Source organism: Nymphaea colorata, chromosome 8, assembly GCF_008831285.2.
Source record: "Nymphaea colorata isolate Beijing-Zhang1983 chromosome 8, ASM883128v2, whole genome shotgun sequence".
In the NCBI taxonomy this organism is placed as follows: Eukaryota; Viridiplantae; Streptophyta; class Magnoliopsida; order Nymphaeales; family Nymphaeaceae; genus Nymphaea; species Nymphaea colorata.
This window is the reverse complement of record NC_045145.1, coordinates 8,698,153-8,711,317: the sequence shown is the minus strand read 5'-3', so window position 1 is coordinate 8,711,317 and position 13,165 is coordinate 8,698,153. Positions and strand designations below refer to the sequence as shown.

The window sequence follows — 13,165 nt, the reverse complement described above, 5'->3', positions numbered from 1 at the left end:
GTTATTAAAAGTATTTTCAATCATTACTTAAAGACCATGAACTATTGTTGTTTCATAATCATCAGTAACGCTCATGCTGCAACTATATTTTTGTGATGAATTTTAAATTTTAGCTGTCTAGTAAGATTGAACACAATGCAGTATATGAACCGTTTGAACCCTTTCCTCTAACGGTCAGTTATGTATGTCGTGCAGCTCAAGGAAAAGCAATCCAAATCTCTTGCACTTTCGTCTCTCCCTCTCTTTCTCTCCTGCCCATGTCTTTCTCTTTTCGCCACAATCTGTTTCTTCGCTATGGATGTTGGGGTAGTTCACATACTCTGCCCGAGCTATCGCCATGCATCACATGTCACAACGCACCACTTTCTCAACACATTGCCCTTGCCATGACTCTTTTTAGAGTGTTTCATTCACAGTTGGCGTAGCACTAACTCAATAGACCCTAGTAGCATGGCTGGTGACATCAATGCCTCAGTACTGGCGCTTGGACCATTCCCAGAACACAGAATCCCCACTGGTTTCCCTTTTCATCTCTCCTGTAGCTTCTTTCATGGGCCTTTTCAGCTTTCTTTTGACGTGCATTTAAATGGTGCACTTGGCTGGATGAAGCCCATCGATCCTGGGTAGGCAGGAGGTTAACAGTACACTGCCTAGAAAAAGAAGCCCAAACCCTCCCCTTATTCCCCTATCTTTAGGCCTTGTTTGATAGCCTGGATAAAATGAGAGGAGGGGTGAAATTTCACCCGCCCTACTAAAAACGCATCAAACAAGTTCACTCGTTTCCCGTAAAAGGGAGCGGGTGAAATTTCACCCGCTCGACACCGTCGCATTTCACCCCTCTTCCTCCCTCTGCAGCTCCTCCGCGTTTCAACATTCCTGCCTAGACTTGCCGTTCGAGCTCCCCAGCTCTGTCACCTTCTTACCGTCGCACTAGAGGCGTCGCCGCCGTGACCGTCGCACCAGAGGCGTCGCCGTCCTCTGCCGGTTCTCTTTCTCCCTTTCTCTCTTGCTCTCTGATGCCTTCCCTTTCTCTCTTGCCGTAACTTGTTCTTCTCTGGCATCTCACCTGCAGGGAAGAGGGATGCAGAGACAGGGCAGCATCCGCCACCGCCACGGTCGCCGCTCCGCTCGTCCGTTGGTTTGGGCATTTGTGGAGGGGATTTTGCGTGTTTGCCTTGATATTGTGCTTTGCTCTTCAGATTGCAAAAAATGCGTTTGGATGTTGTTATTCATTTGTTCATGGCATTCGGGCATCTGGTCATCTGGGCATTTGGGCACTTGAATTAAAACAAACGTCGTCAGTGCGCTTTCAATGGAGATTTTTGTTCTGTTAGTGTGTTCCTGCTTCCGAAAGCACAAGTGAAGGGTCATGATCCTCTAGTGGGCTAACCTGCAGTATGTTTGCCCTGTATCTACATAAAAATTCCATTTTGTGATGGGCATTCATGGAACCCTTCATAAAATTGAGATGGGTGTTTCTCAGCAAGTATTACCAATTCTTGTTTTGTGTTGGACGTGAACGTTTTTTACATTGCTTGATATCTGTACTCTTCAGCAGATGTTGAGACTACTGCTATCTCAGCTAGAACTTACCAATTTTTGTTGAATTGGGCCAATTGGCTTTGATTGCATGATATTTATGCCCTTGAATTGCAGCCAGAAAATGTTGGTTTTTGAGAGTGGTGCTTTGTCAACATATACCAATGCACTAGTTCTTGTTTATTCTTGAATGCAAGTCTTTGCTGCATAGTTGGACATCTATAACCTTGGTGCATGTCATAGGGAAACAATTGTTTTATGAAGTTCTCCAAGTCTTTCCATGTTAAATTCTTCATGTGCATCAAACATGGTTAAATTTATGACGTTAAATTCTTTCTGTGCATCAGACAGGGTTAAATTTACCATGTTAAATTTCGTCTGACAATCAAACATGGTTTCAGATTAGAAGAGGAAGAAATTTCATCTTGTAAAATTTTCCAAAAAAATTGACCATGGTAAATTTACCACATTAAATTTCAACCGACAATCAAACGGGCCCTTAGTGTCCTAGGCTGCGTCAGGAACTTGGGTAAGGTACAGTATAACAAGGACTGTGGTGGTTTACTGTTTGCGGTTCCAAGGGAGTAACACCCACCGGAAGCCAACTGGTGATGCATGTTGTACGTGCTGTTTACCCGACCAGTTATGCTACACCCCATGAGGCAGATGAGGTTCATCTATTCATTTCACCTTGCTACATCAAAATTTTCCCAGCCAACCGTATTTAGCCCTCCCTCATGTAGGCTTTTAAAATCTCCATCGTGCATGCTACAGTTCTCGGTCATCTCATGTTTGTCCAAACTGGCTGTCTTTCTTTCGATTCCATACTATCCAGAACTTCTGTTCGAGGTGCTCTTTTCAGGGTTTCATCGTGCACTTCTTGTGCGACTTGCTGCTTGCGAAAGTTTAAGGCTTGCACCAAATGCAGTTGTACTTGAGAGAGAGAGAGAGAGAGAGAGAGAGAGAGAGAGAGAGTCTATGCTTGAAAGTTTAAAATGTTGAAGACCCTGTGTGTAGACTGATGAATTAGGAATGAGTATGGAAACTTATTGCTCGAAAGCTGGGCATTTCAGGGAGTTTTGAAAATGACTTGGAATCAGCATAGCGTTCCCCTAACATGCCCTTTCTTATTTTGCCTTGTGGGGAAAGGCACGGGAATTTTGCTTTTAGTTTTCACTGTTGTCTGAACTAGACCTAACTCCAGTTAGAAGATGCATGTCCAGATAAGTATCTGACTTTGGCTTTCTGCCTTTTATAGGTCAAATCCAATGAATGTTATTTTCAACGGTTCATAATAGTAAGTAAGAAGGAATCTGGTTTACATTCAAGAACGACATGGGTTCATGCTTCAGCTTGCTATACTTGCCTTACTCCTGAAACTTCCAGAGTCCAGCCAAATATGTCACTGCTATTCCACATAATCTGATGTTTTTGCCCTATGGATCAGACCAGCAACCGAATAACCATTTTCATCCCTAGGAAACCTGAGAACGTGGAAGACATCAATATTTATCAAAATAATTCCACGAGGCAAATGACAGTTTCTTATGCGTGCAAGAGATGAAAGTTTCCATATACAAAAGGACAGTTTTTCGTATACAATAAGTTACCAAGACCACCATTAACCACCATAGCTATTCTATAGTTTCATATTCGCCTTGACATGTCTGTAAAACTTGGGATTTGCTAATGAGTCATGTTGCATTGTTTGGTCCACGAATAGAAACAGGTGGTCCATATGAATATCTCCATTGCATGCAAGCAGTGCATTTCTCCAGCTCAATCTTGTTTTCCAGGGTGCAGAACTTACAGGTCCAGATTTTGAACTTTTTTCTACCGCTACTTGCTTTTATGGCACCACAAGCTCCACATGCTAAGGCCAATGGCTGCAACAGAAACAAGCACAAGTAATTAATCCATGAAAAGAAGGATAAAGCAAAAAATAGTTAGATATAAATGTTTGATAGACCACAAAAGCACATCTTCAGAATGTTTGCTGTGCATCAGTAGGCCAATGGCTGCTCATTGAAAAGAAGTGAACAAAATGTGGAAATAGCAATACCAGAATCATAGCACCAAGTATCAGTAAGAAAAAAACAAAAAGGATATATTCCTTATAATGCTGCAAACTTCATTACTGCATTCATCAAGATGGTGTGAAATATCCATGGTTAAAAGCTGATACTTTGGATTAATATCATATTATAGACAGCTTTACCAACAACTTACACCAGGCACGTGTGAAAATAATTTGCTCCCCTCTTCAACTCAATATCGTAAATCACTTAGCAGTTTGTGTATGGAAAACTATATTCCATGTCTTCAAAAAGCATTGGCAAGTCTTGGTGCGAGAGTACAAAAAGAGCACATTTGACCACACTAGCTTTTACAGCACAAGCAAGGAACAGTAAATTTGAGGCAGTATCAGCAATAATAACAACTTCCAAGCCAACTACCATTAAACACAATCAGTTTATTTAAGAAAAGAATATGAAATTTATCTCAATTTCTATCTTAGTCTATCTCTATGTTACAAATGACACGTTGCATATAATGTGTTGGTGTAGATATTATAGCTATCCAAAAACTAATATGATGCACCACTGAAACTGTTTCGGAAGTGCCTTTCGTATGGTGGGTTTGACCCTGCGTCATGCGTAACAGCTCATAATGTAAAAATACATTACATTATGTAATGTAACTTCTAATATATGCATTATATTGCATCTCAAAGAAAGTTCCCATGCAACATTTCCAAACATATGCATCATTTGTTGATGGCCCAAAGATAGTTCCAATGTAACAGTCCCTAACATATGCATCAATTTTTTCAGGAACCATAGTATCCATGTGGGCCGATACAATCCATATCTTACAATACAGACGAGGCAAATATTTTAAGAGACCCAAACCCCTTACTCTAGAATTAGGGCTTAAAAACCCCTCAAGGTCTGGTTCCTGGATACTCTTACAAGTTGTTTATGAGGGCAGGTGAAGCTATTTTGAGGAGGAAATTGTCAATTTGAGGCTTCAATCATGCTTGAGTTTGCATTGAAGAGCTATGCCATATGGATGAAGAGTAAAAGTGCTGACACGTGTGCAAGCTGCAGCAAACTTCAAAAAAAAAAACTTCACTACAGGTGTGGCTATATATATATATATATATATATATATATATATATATATATATATATATATATATATATATAGTAAATAACAATGAACAGATAACAATTAGAAATCAACAAAGATTAGACTCATAAAAAGGTTGCTTCATAAATACCTTGGTAGAATAACAATCACAACAAACTAAAAAGAATAGATTTAAGGATTGTTGGTTCAACAACTTCAAGAAAAACTTCATGTCTTCATCACGCTTTATTGATATTTTGGTTGTCTTCAATGCTTTCATTGAAATCAATATCATGACCAAAATAATCTTTTAAATGAATAACAGGACCAATAAATAATCTACAAAAGCTACACTTTTTTCCTTTCTTGAAGGTAGAAGCAACTTGGAGTACACATAAACTAAGTCGTTTGCATGCTTGTTATTGAGTTTTTTTCCTTTTAATATTATATATATGAGAATATATGTTCTAGTGTCTCTCATGGTATGATGACGTAAGAGGCTGAGTTAGTAATTTCATTGCCAATTTTTGAAGTGTTAGCATTTGTGATTCATATGTCGAACACCAATCAAAATGACTTAGATTTTCAACTTCTCTTGAAAAGGACTTAGATTTTCAACTTCTCTTGACAAGGACTTAGATTTTCAACTTCTCTTGCTAACTCTACATCTTTAATCAAATCTTCCTGCATTGAACTTCGAATATTCATTATTGGCTTGTTTTCTAATATAAGGATCTCGGTAAAGTCTCTCCATGCATGAAATTCTATTTTTTTATATTTCATGGTCTTGATTTGGAAAGATATATCTAGGAGCTCTTTGCTGCTATTTTCTACTATAATATTAAGGATTCAAAAAAATAAACCATGCAGCGCAAGAGAATATTATTTTATTTTTATCTCATCTTTCTACTAATATTGAATGGATGTGATTAAAAAGCTCTAAATCATTAAGTGCAATACATTTCTTTTCATGCTTAAAAAACTATAGGTTGAATTTACTTAATCACATTCTCACATCTGATAAACCTTATGAAGGATAGGTCCATCCTTATCTACTTCCCTCAGCATGCACCAAATTGGCTCAGTGAACTCCAAAATACATGTCAATCTATCTCACCATTTTCCATAATAATGTTCTTAATTGCTTAAGATTTAGTCTCATCTTTAGCATGATAGAAGCTCCAACCATTGTGAGTCACCATATGAACTGATGTTTGTGTTACTCATAGAAACCTTTTCAACATGATGATGAAAAACTACAAAAAGATACAATCTATATTGGTGATTAACAATAAAATTTATGACATTTTTTGCACCTCTTTCTAAATATTCAATCCATGAAAATAATTCATGCCCTCAAGGATCTTTTTCTTCATTTGGTGGACCAAATATGTCCTTCAATGCCAAATTTAAAGTATGTGCAAGACATAGGGTCCAGAATACACTACATTATCAAGGCCGCCCTTTTTTATCATTTCTATAAATAACCATTTCAAATGTTTAACATCTTCATACTGCCAAGTGCATCACCTGCCTTCAAAATATTGGCTCATCACATGCAATAGCAATAAAATTAATTAGTGAATGCCTTTCATAGTCTATCCACCAATCAAAAACAATGGATAAACCAGTTCTATTCCATTTAAAAATTGTACTACCTAAATTTTACCCCATTCTTCTCATCCTTAAGAAATGATGTTCGCAATCTTTCTAAACTTGGAGGCAGATTTCCAACCAATTTGCTATTTACAACTACAAGCACAAAATTTCTTCTAATAAGAATTTCTAGCTACATTGAAAAGAATGCAGCTAGAATGGAAAAATTTACCGGCCAGTCTGTCTGATTTGTTCTTCCATATGACCCAAAACATGTCTCTAAAGCATTCTCATCTACATAAGATCTATGTCACATAGGTACAGGTACGGGTGCTGGAACCATGACGAAGACATGAAGTTTTTTTTGTAGTTGTTGAACGAACAACCCTTTAAGACTAATCCTTTCGGTTTGTCATTGTTAATCTATCAAGATATTGATGGAACCACCCTTATGAGTTATGACTGATGTATATATATATATATATATATATATTTCGCATCTACACCAAAGTTTTTTTGAAATTTGCTACATCCCACACCCGTCACCGTACTATGGACCCATGTGGCATAGCCTTTTTGTCCGGTATACAGGCCCCCATAACCAATTGTTCCTATCATTTTTATAAATAGCATTCTTGAGTTTTTTAATGGCAAAGATTTTCTCAGGTATTTTTTGGCAAAATTGTTTCTCTCGAGAATATCAACAATATTTCTAGAAAAGAAAGAATAATAAAATTAGGTAAAAATAAAATAATTAGAAACTAATAAGAAGACATAGAAATAACTTGATAAGATGATAAACATAATTTTTTAAAGATGACAAAAAGTATAGTCTAAGTTTAAAGTTTAATCCATGATGATATTAATGTCAAAAAAGAGAAACATTGAAAAAAGGAAAAGAAAAACATGATAAAAATGTGTTAAATTTTTTTTTTTTTAAAGTGTGTTTTTCCCAGTTTTCTTACTTTTTCTTTTTCCTATAACATAGTTTTTTTTTTTTGAAGAAAAAAAGCAATGTATGTGACAATGCTTCTAATAAAGACTCCATGATTATAGCTCATTGTATATAATTTTTCATAGAAAGGTTAGAAAAAGGAATAGAAGAGACTTTTTTGTCCATGGAAGATAGTCAATCGCACTTGCCAATTCATAGTATTCAGCATGTCCCTCAAGATGCAGCAACAAATTATTTTCATGATTTCATCAATGCCAAAAGGTTGGATAGAGAAATCACAGTAATTTCACCAACAGCTGGTGAACAAGCCACGCTTGAGGCAGGAAAAAATAAACACAATTAGATCGCATAAATCCAAGCCCTGATACAATGTAAATCAGAGCACAAGCACGCAAACTGATTTGGTACACAGCCTTAAGGAAAAACAAAATAGAGCCTCACACTATTCAAACCAAAAAAGTATTAATGAAGGAAAGGGCCACACACTTAGAAGACCTTGAAGGAAAATTCAAAAGAAGCATCTTTGGAGGGCAAAAAATGGCCCTTAAATAGACTTCCTATAGAGCTATTGGGATCTCCAATAACTAGAATTCTAGCCATTGAAGGCTCGAGCGTTTTCCGCCGCTGAACAGTTTCAGCTGAACAAAATACAGAACACCGAAAAAAGGCAAAGCGACAGAAATAAAAAGAACAAACAGAAAATAAATAAATGAGACAAAATTAGAAAAGAGTCCTATGTACAATATGTGTGTGTGTGTGCGCAACAGTTACTAACATATATGCAAACTATGGCACATATGCATAGAGTTTGTAACACATGACATGGTTCATATGTGCACATGCAACTATTCACATAAAATCTAAGACATGTTTGTAACATTCTTTTGTTAATTTTTTACTTAGATTTCACAATGGTTAGATTCGCTAGAACATCTGGTGACCTTGTATGTCAATATTGTCAATTAAACATTTAAAATAACTGGAACAGCTTATCAGTGTCTACGAGGTAGACAGCAAACATTTAAGTTGCAACTAAGTGGCAGACAAGATAGGTTCATGTTGACATAGGAGTTCACCTAAAAAAGGACAATAGTTGCAATCAACATCCCAGGTGTACCTGCATAAGTACTGTTTTGACTATAGAGATCAATATGATACATTAGAAATTTGATGGACCTTGACTCTTGTGATGAAGAAGCTGCACCAACATCAACAGCATAAGTTATACGACTACAACATCAAAAAGAACTTAGTGAAGATGCTGCACCACCATCAACAGCATAAGTTATAAAAGAACTTAGTGGGACGGCCAAAAAGTCTAGCGAAGTCATCAAGTCTTCATCGGAAATATATGTATCTCCTCTTGTTTTATTAGTTTAAGGACCTTGTTAAACAATTGTATTGTAGAAAAAGAATCTAAGAAATCATCATATGTATCCCTTCTTATTTTGATTAGTTTAACTATTTAAGGACTTTGTGGATAAATAATTAAATTCTTGAATCATGCACTTGCAAGTTTTACTCTTTGGCTTATATTAGGGACTTTTTTATCCATAGAGAACACTTTTTCCTTTTTTCCTTTTTTTGTGTTTCTTATGGAACCCTAACAAGATTACCAGCATTAAGCTGAAGGAAGGTGTGGATGATGTTTTGCAACGTTATACATTTTATTTATGTCAAAAGAATGTGGTTTATTATGCAATGTCACATTACCTATCCAACTATTGGCAAGACTGTTACCCGTCATGTGTCCCACTTTAATATTGGTGAAACAACAGCATGCCCTTGGAAGTGTACCCTAAGAAGGATGTATCTTAGGGTAAACTTCCAAGGAACTTAAGATGTGTCAAAAAAAAAATTTCTTTTATTTCCTGTTCTTACTCTTTTTGTTTGGCCTTTATTTAAAATATCACATAAAGCACTCCAAATTATTCTTATCAGTGTGAGGGATGCTTCCTTGAGGCTTGCACATTTAGGATCAAAATGTAAAATATGAGGCTGATTTCCTGAATGAAAGTAAAGGCTTTTTTTTCATAGAAAATAGGAAGCCATTTCAACCCTCCGAAGGAAAAAACTTGAAGGTTTATGTGCCTTTAGGTTATCTGAAGAGAAACGCATAAAGATTACAAGTTATCCTCACTTTCTAATTGCCTAAGTATTAGAAATTAAGGATCATCTTTGCCATCTAATGAAATATGCAACATAGTATGTATTTTTTATTATATAAAATTCAACACTAAGAGCAATTTATGATCACTTTTTTGTTAATATTATTCTTCTTGCAATTCTTTTATTCTATTTTCTAATTTGTGTAGATCAAAAGAACTGAAAATTTATGATTTAGGACATGAAACTAAGGTATATAGGCCCAACAAATGCATGGTATGACATGCATTTTACAACATCAGCTTAACTAAGCAATTTTTTAGAAGCAAAATATACCCAGCATACCTGGTTAAGCAAAGTGCAAGTACCACATTCCCACAAATCATGGTCCTCGAAATCTTTAGCCTCTGATCTAGGGACTTTTGGTATTCTAAGTTTTGAGCTGCACTCATATGCCTCCTAAGACAGCCAGTACAGTGGTTACTGAGATAGCAAAGCATTATGAAGCTAAAAGGCTAGTTCATCATCTACCTTCGACATGTCCATGTTAGAAGCCATGGAACTGTTCAAAACTTCAAAATGTCTCTTGACAGATGATTGCCTATGATTCATGGTGTCGCTTTCTGTTCCACAAGGATCATCATAGCTCTCAGCACCACACCATAAATCATCATGCAGCCTTCTTTCAGCAGCCATTGCAGCTGCTTGTATTGGACTTAATGAGCTCATAATATTGCTATCACCACCAAGGCGCCTTGGCCCAGAAGGAAGCAGAGCTGATAACTGTGCCCTTCTTTCTGCAGCATGTAACGTGACTTGGCGTAATGAGGAAAGAGGAGGTGTGTGGGAAAATCCTCCCAATCTTCTCCCAGGAGCATCAAACCCTTGACCTGTTCCTGTTACTCCTTTGGCAATAAGATCCTCGCATTCCTAAAACAAACAAAAGGATTGTCTCTCAATTCGATTATGATAATTGTCTCAAATATTATTCTCAAGTTCTTATGAGTGACATTACTCTCAAGGAAATCGCAGAAACCCCAAAAAAATAAAATATGTATGCAAAATAATAATAATAAGAAATTATGACATATTAATTTACTAATGATTTCCTTAAAAAAACATTAATAAACATTCAAAACAATTACTAAAATGTCAAAACAAAAAAGAGGAAACAATGGTTATTAAGATGGCAGTTTACAAAAAGGGGAATGAAAATCTCGGGAACATATTGTGATATTTTCATTAGAGCATTAGTTTCAAAATATCGCAATAGATTCCTTTTTCTTGTTTCATTCATTTGTTCTTCATGAAATCTCTGACATCTGTGGCAATGCTTACAAATGGACCATATGCATGCATCCATACAGTTTATTTGCAATCAACTTATATGAACTATCATATCACCATTTAATTTTACAATGTAACTTACGGATCGTGCACTACATTACTAGCTTGGCTGTCAACTCATGGACTAGTCTACTATAATTGCAAAATCAGTAGAGCCTGGACTCTGACTCGGTTGACAAGTCAAGGCCTAGTCATTGACTGACTAGTTATTATGCTAAGTTACCCTTCCATAGAACATCTACGCATAGTGATTAAATTTAGGAAATCATGAGAAAAGGACATGTCTGAGCACCAGTATCAGGGTGTTGAGACAGGAAAGAAGACAAATTTTCCATGTCTTTGTGACTTAGGTTGTGCCCGTTATGAAGATCAAACTGTGACGAGAATCGAAAAGTATAATTCAGAATTATTCAATGTTCTTCTGAAAGTTTGTAGGAACAAGTTATTGTTACATTCGAATCAATTTGTTGAGATTCCAGGTCAAACCGCCTAGCCTTTGTCTCAAGAGCAGGGAATGAGAGTAGGGCTGTAATAGACCTAGACACAAAAAGTTCTGCTAAGCAGGATTAGTTCAGCATTCCCTGCACATCCGAAGGAAAGGCTATTTACGTGTCTATTTTATAGTATGCAGGAAACCGCCAAAACTACTCAAATGCACTAATACGCTATACGTACATGAAAGAGAATTTCATTATTGTATCCGTACGGCCTTCCATTACCAAACGACGAAGCAACGCTTTTCAAACAAAGTAACAAACATTAAAGAGGGAAATGTGAAGCTTTCAGGAAGCATAAATAGGAAGTGGACAGAAAATGACAATTAAAATGGATCACAAACAAAAGCACTATCAGTTGGATAGAGAATCAAATTTTATTGGAAGAAAAAAGAAAGCACCTGAATGCCGCTCAACTTCTAATCATTTAAACGGTTCATGCATATTTTTCATCGATCTCACAGTTTTACTGTCTTATTAACGCGTGAAATATTTCATTAGAAAGATAAAAATATCTTAATTTACCCTGGAAGCTTTCAAACAAATCAGAGTAACTAGTAAGCTCACCTTTCTTATCGCATCCCAAAGGTTGTAGAAACTAGCATTGTGAGGGCCGTGCACATTATGGCAGAGCTCATGAAGCATCGTATCTAGGACCTGCTCGTAAGGCAGGAACTCCGAAATCCTATCGTGCCGCCTCAGCCTAAGCTTTACCTGCGACCCTCCACCTTGATTTACACCCAAAAGACGTGCATTTGAAGGACTGCAGGTAAGGTTTTATTTCAATTGGCCTTCGTAAGCACAGAAGAGGAACCAGGAAAGAAGAAAACCCTCGAAGAAGACGATCAAGTGGGGAACGAAAGAAAAGGATACCAGAATTCGGAGAGGATTTTCACCCTCCACTTGTGCTTACGCATGATAGGCTGCACCTGCTTCGCGATGCTTTGGAGGATCCGTCGGGCCTCGTCTTCCCCAGCCTTCTTAAGGGGCTTCACCTCCCACACCTTGTGAAGATCGCCAAGATCGGCGGAGCCCGATGGCATGTCGGACACAGGAAACTAGGAGCTTCCTCTATGTTGAAGATGAGAGCTTGATTCCCCAATCGACTGCAGAGGCATTTACCGTCCGAAGAAACCCTTGCGGTTCGATCGAGGCCTTCTCCGCGCGAAATCGATATTTTGAAATGCAAGAAAGCCGACGAACCTGGTTTATGTACACGACGCCGTATGCCCGGCTTGTTGCGACGGGTCCCGATGCGAAGCTGGTTGGTGTATGATTTTTTCGTGTAACATTAAACATGATAAAAAATAAATATGGTTATTGCAAAAGCAAAATTTTGGTAAAGAGCGCAAAAAAAGATTCTGAGATTCCACAAAAATAAAACTTATCACTTTGCATACGTTGTCTCGTAAATCTGTCATTATTTTATACCTTTTTTGTTATGACATACCTTTTATCTCATGCAATTCTCATTATCTAATGTTTATGTCATTGTAAGTCATTATATCGTATCACTCATTGTTATAATCTCATGTGCTACAGGTATGATATAGTGACATATGCTACATGTATAAGATAATGGGTACAAGATAATAACATGAGTATGACGGTAACATGAATAATAGGCCTGGGCGCCGGGTCGGGCGCCGCTGGCTACCCGGTACCCGGCCCGGTTCGGGCCCTTGTTTTATCTTATCGAGCTTTCGCCCACTGTGCCCGGCCCGGCCCGACATCATAACGGGCCGGGTCCGTTAGGCCCGTTAGCTTGAGAATGGATTCAAGAGTTTCGATTTAAAATTTTTGGAAAATGCATTTATGGATTTAGGGTTTTCGATAGGAGACAGCTATGTGCGTGCATTGAGTAAGCCTTGGCACCACCACCGTCGTCACACCGCCGGTCTGCCATCTTCACCATCAACCTCCAGTCCACCACCGGCACACCTCATGGCAGTCTTCACCTCCCGTCGCAGAAGGTAAGATCAACCCCAAATCCGAT

At 37.6% G+C, this 13,165-nt stretch overlaps 1 protein-coding gene and 1 long non-coding RNA gene across 8 annotated transcripts; one reads left to right on the top strand and one right to left on the bottom strand.

The window, feature by feature from the left end:
• The first annotated feature begins 523 nt into the window (after window positions 1-523).
• On the top strand, window positions 524-1,634 carry LOC116259180 (uncharacterized). The gene is made up of 2 exons (XR_004173887.2): window positions 524-984; window positions 1,073-1,634. It is a non-coding gene; the product is annotated as an uncharacterized LOC116259180 (long non-coding RNA).
• A 1,255-nt stretch (window positions 1,635-2,889) lies between these two features.
• LOC116259747 (DNA-dependent metalloprotease WSS1) lies at window positions 2,890-12,434 on the bottom strand. Of its 7 annotated transcripts, none has more exons than XR_007574163.1 (6): window positions 12,043-12,434; window positions 11,737-11,932; window positions 9,860-10,258; window positions 9,674-9,787; window positions 4,459-4,653; window positions 3,290-3,425 (listed from the first exon to the last, which is right to left on the bottom strand). XR_007574163.1 is itself a non-coding variant. In XM_031637674.2 (6 exons), exons 1-5 carry the CDS (start codon window positions 12,210-12,212, stop codon window positions 8,382-8,384), a joined length of 918 nt encoding a protein of 305 aa, XP_031493534.1. In that variant the 5' UTR covers window positions 12,213-12,434; the 3' UTR covers window positions 3,290-3,425; window positions 8,340-8,381. The 7 variants fall into 7 exon arrangements, 4 of the variants coding, with proteins under 4 accessions (XP_031493532.1, XP_031493531.1, XP_031493534.1 ...); XM_031637674.2 differs by lacking the exon at window positions 4,459-4,653 and adding an exon at window positions 8,340-8,420; XR_007574165.1 differs by lacking the exon at window positions 4,459-4,653 and adding an exon at window positions 8,299-8,420 and having other exon boundaries at window positions 3,306-3,425.
• Window positions 12,435-13,165: the final 731 nt, after the last annotated feature.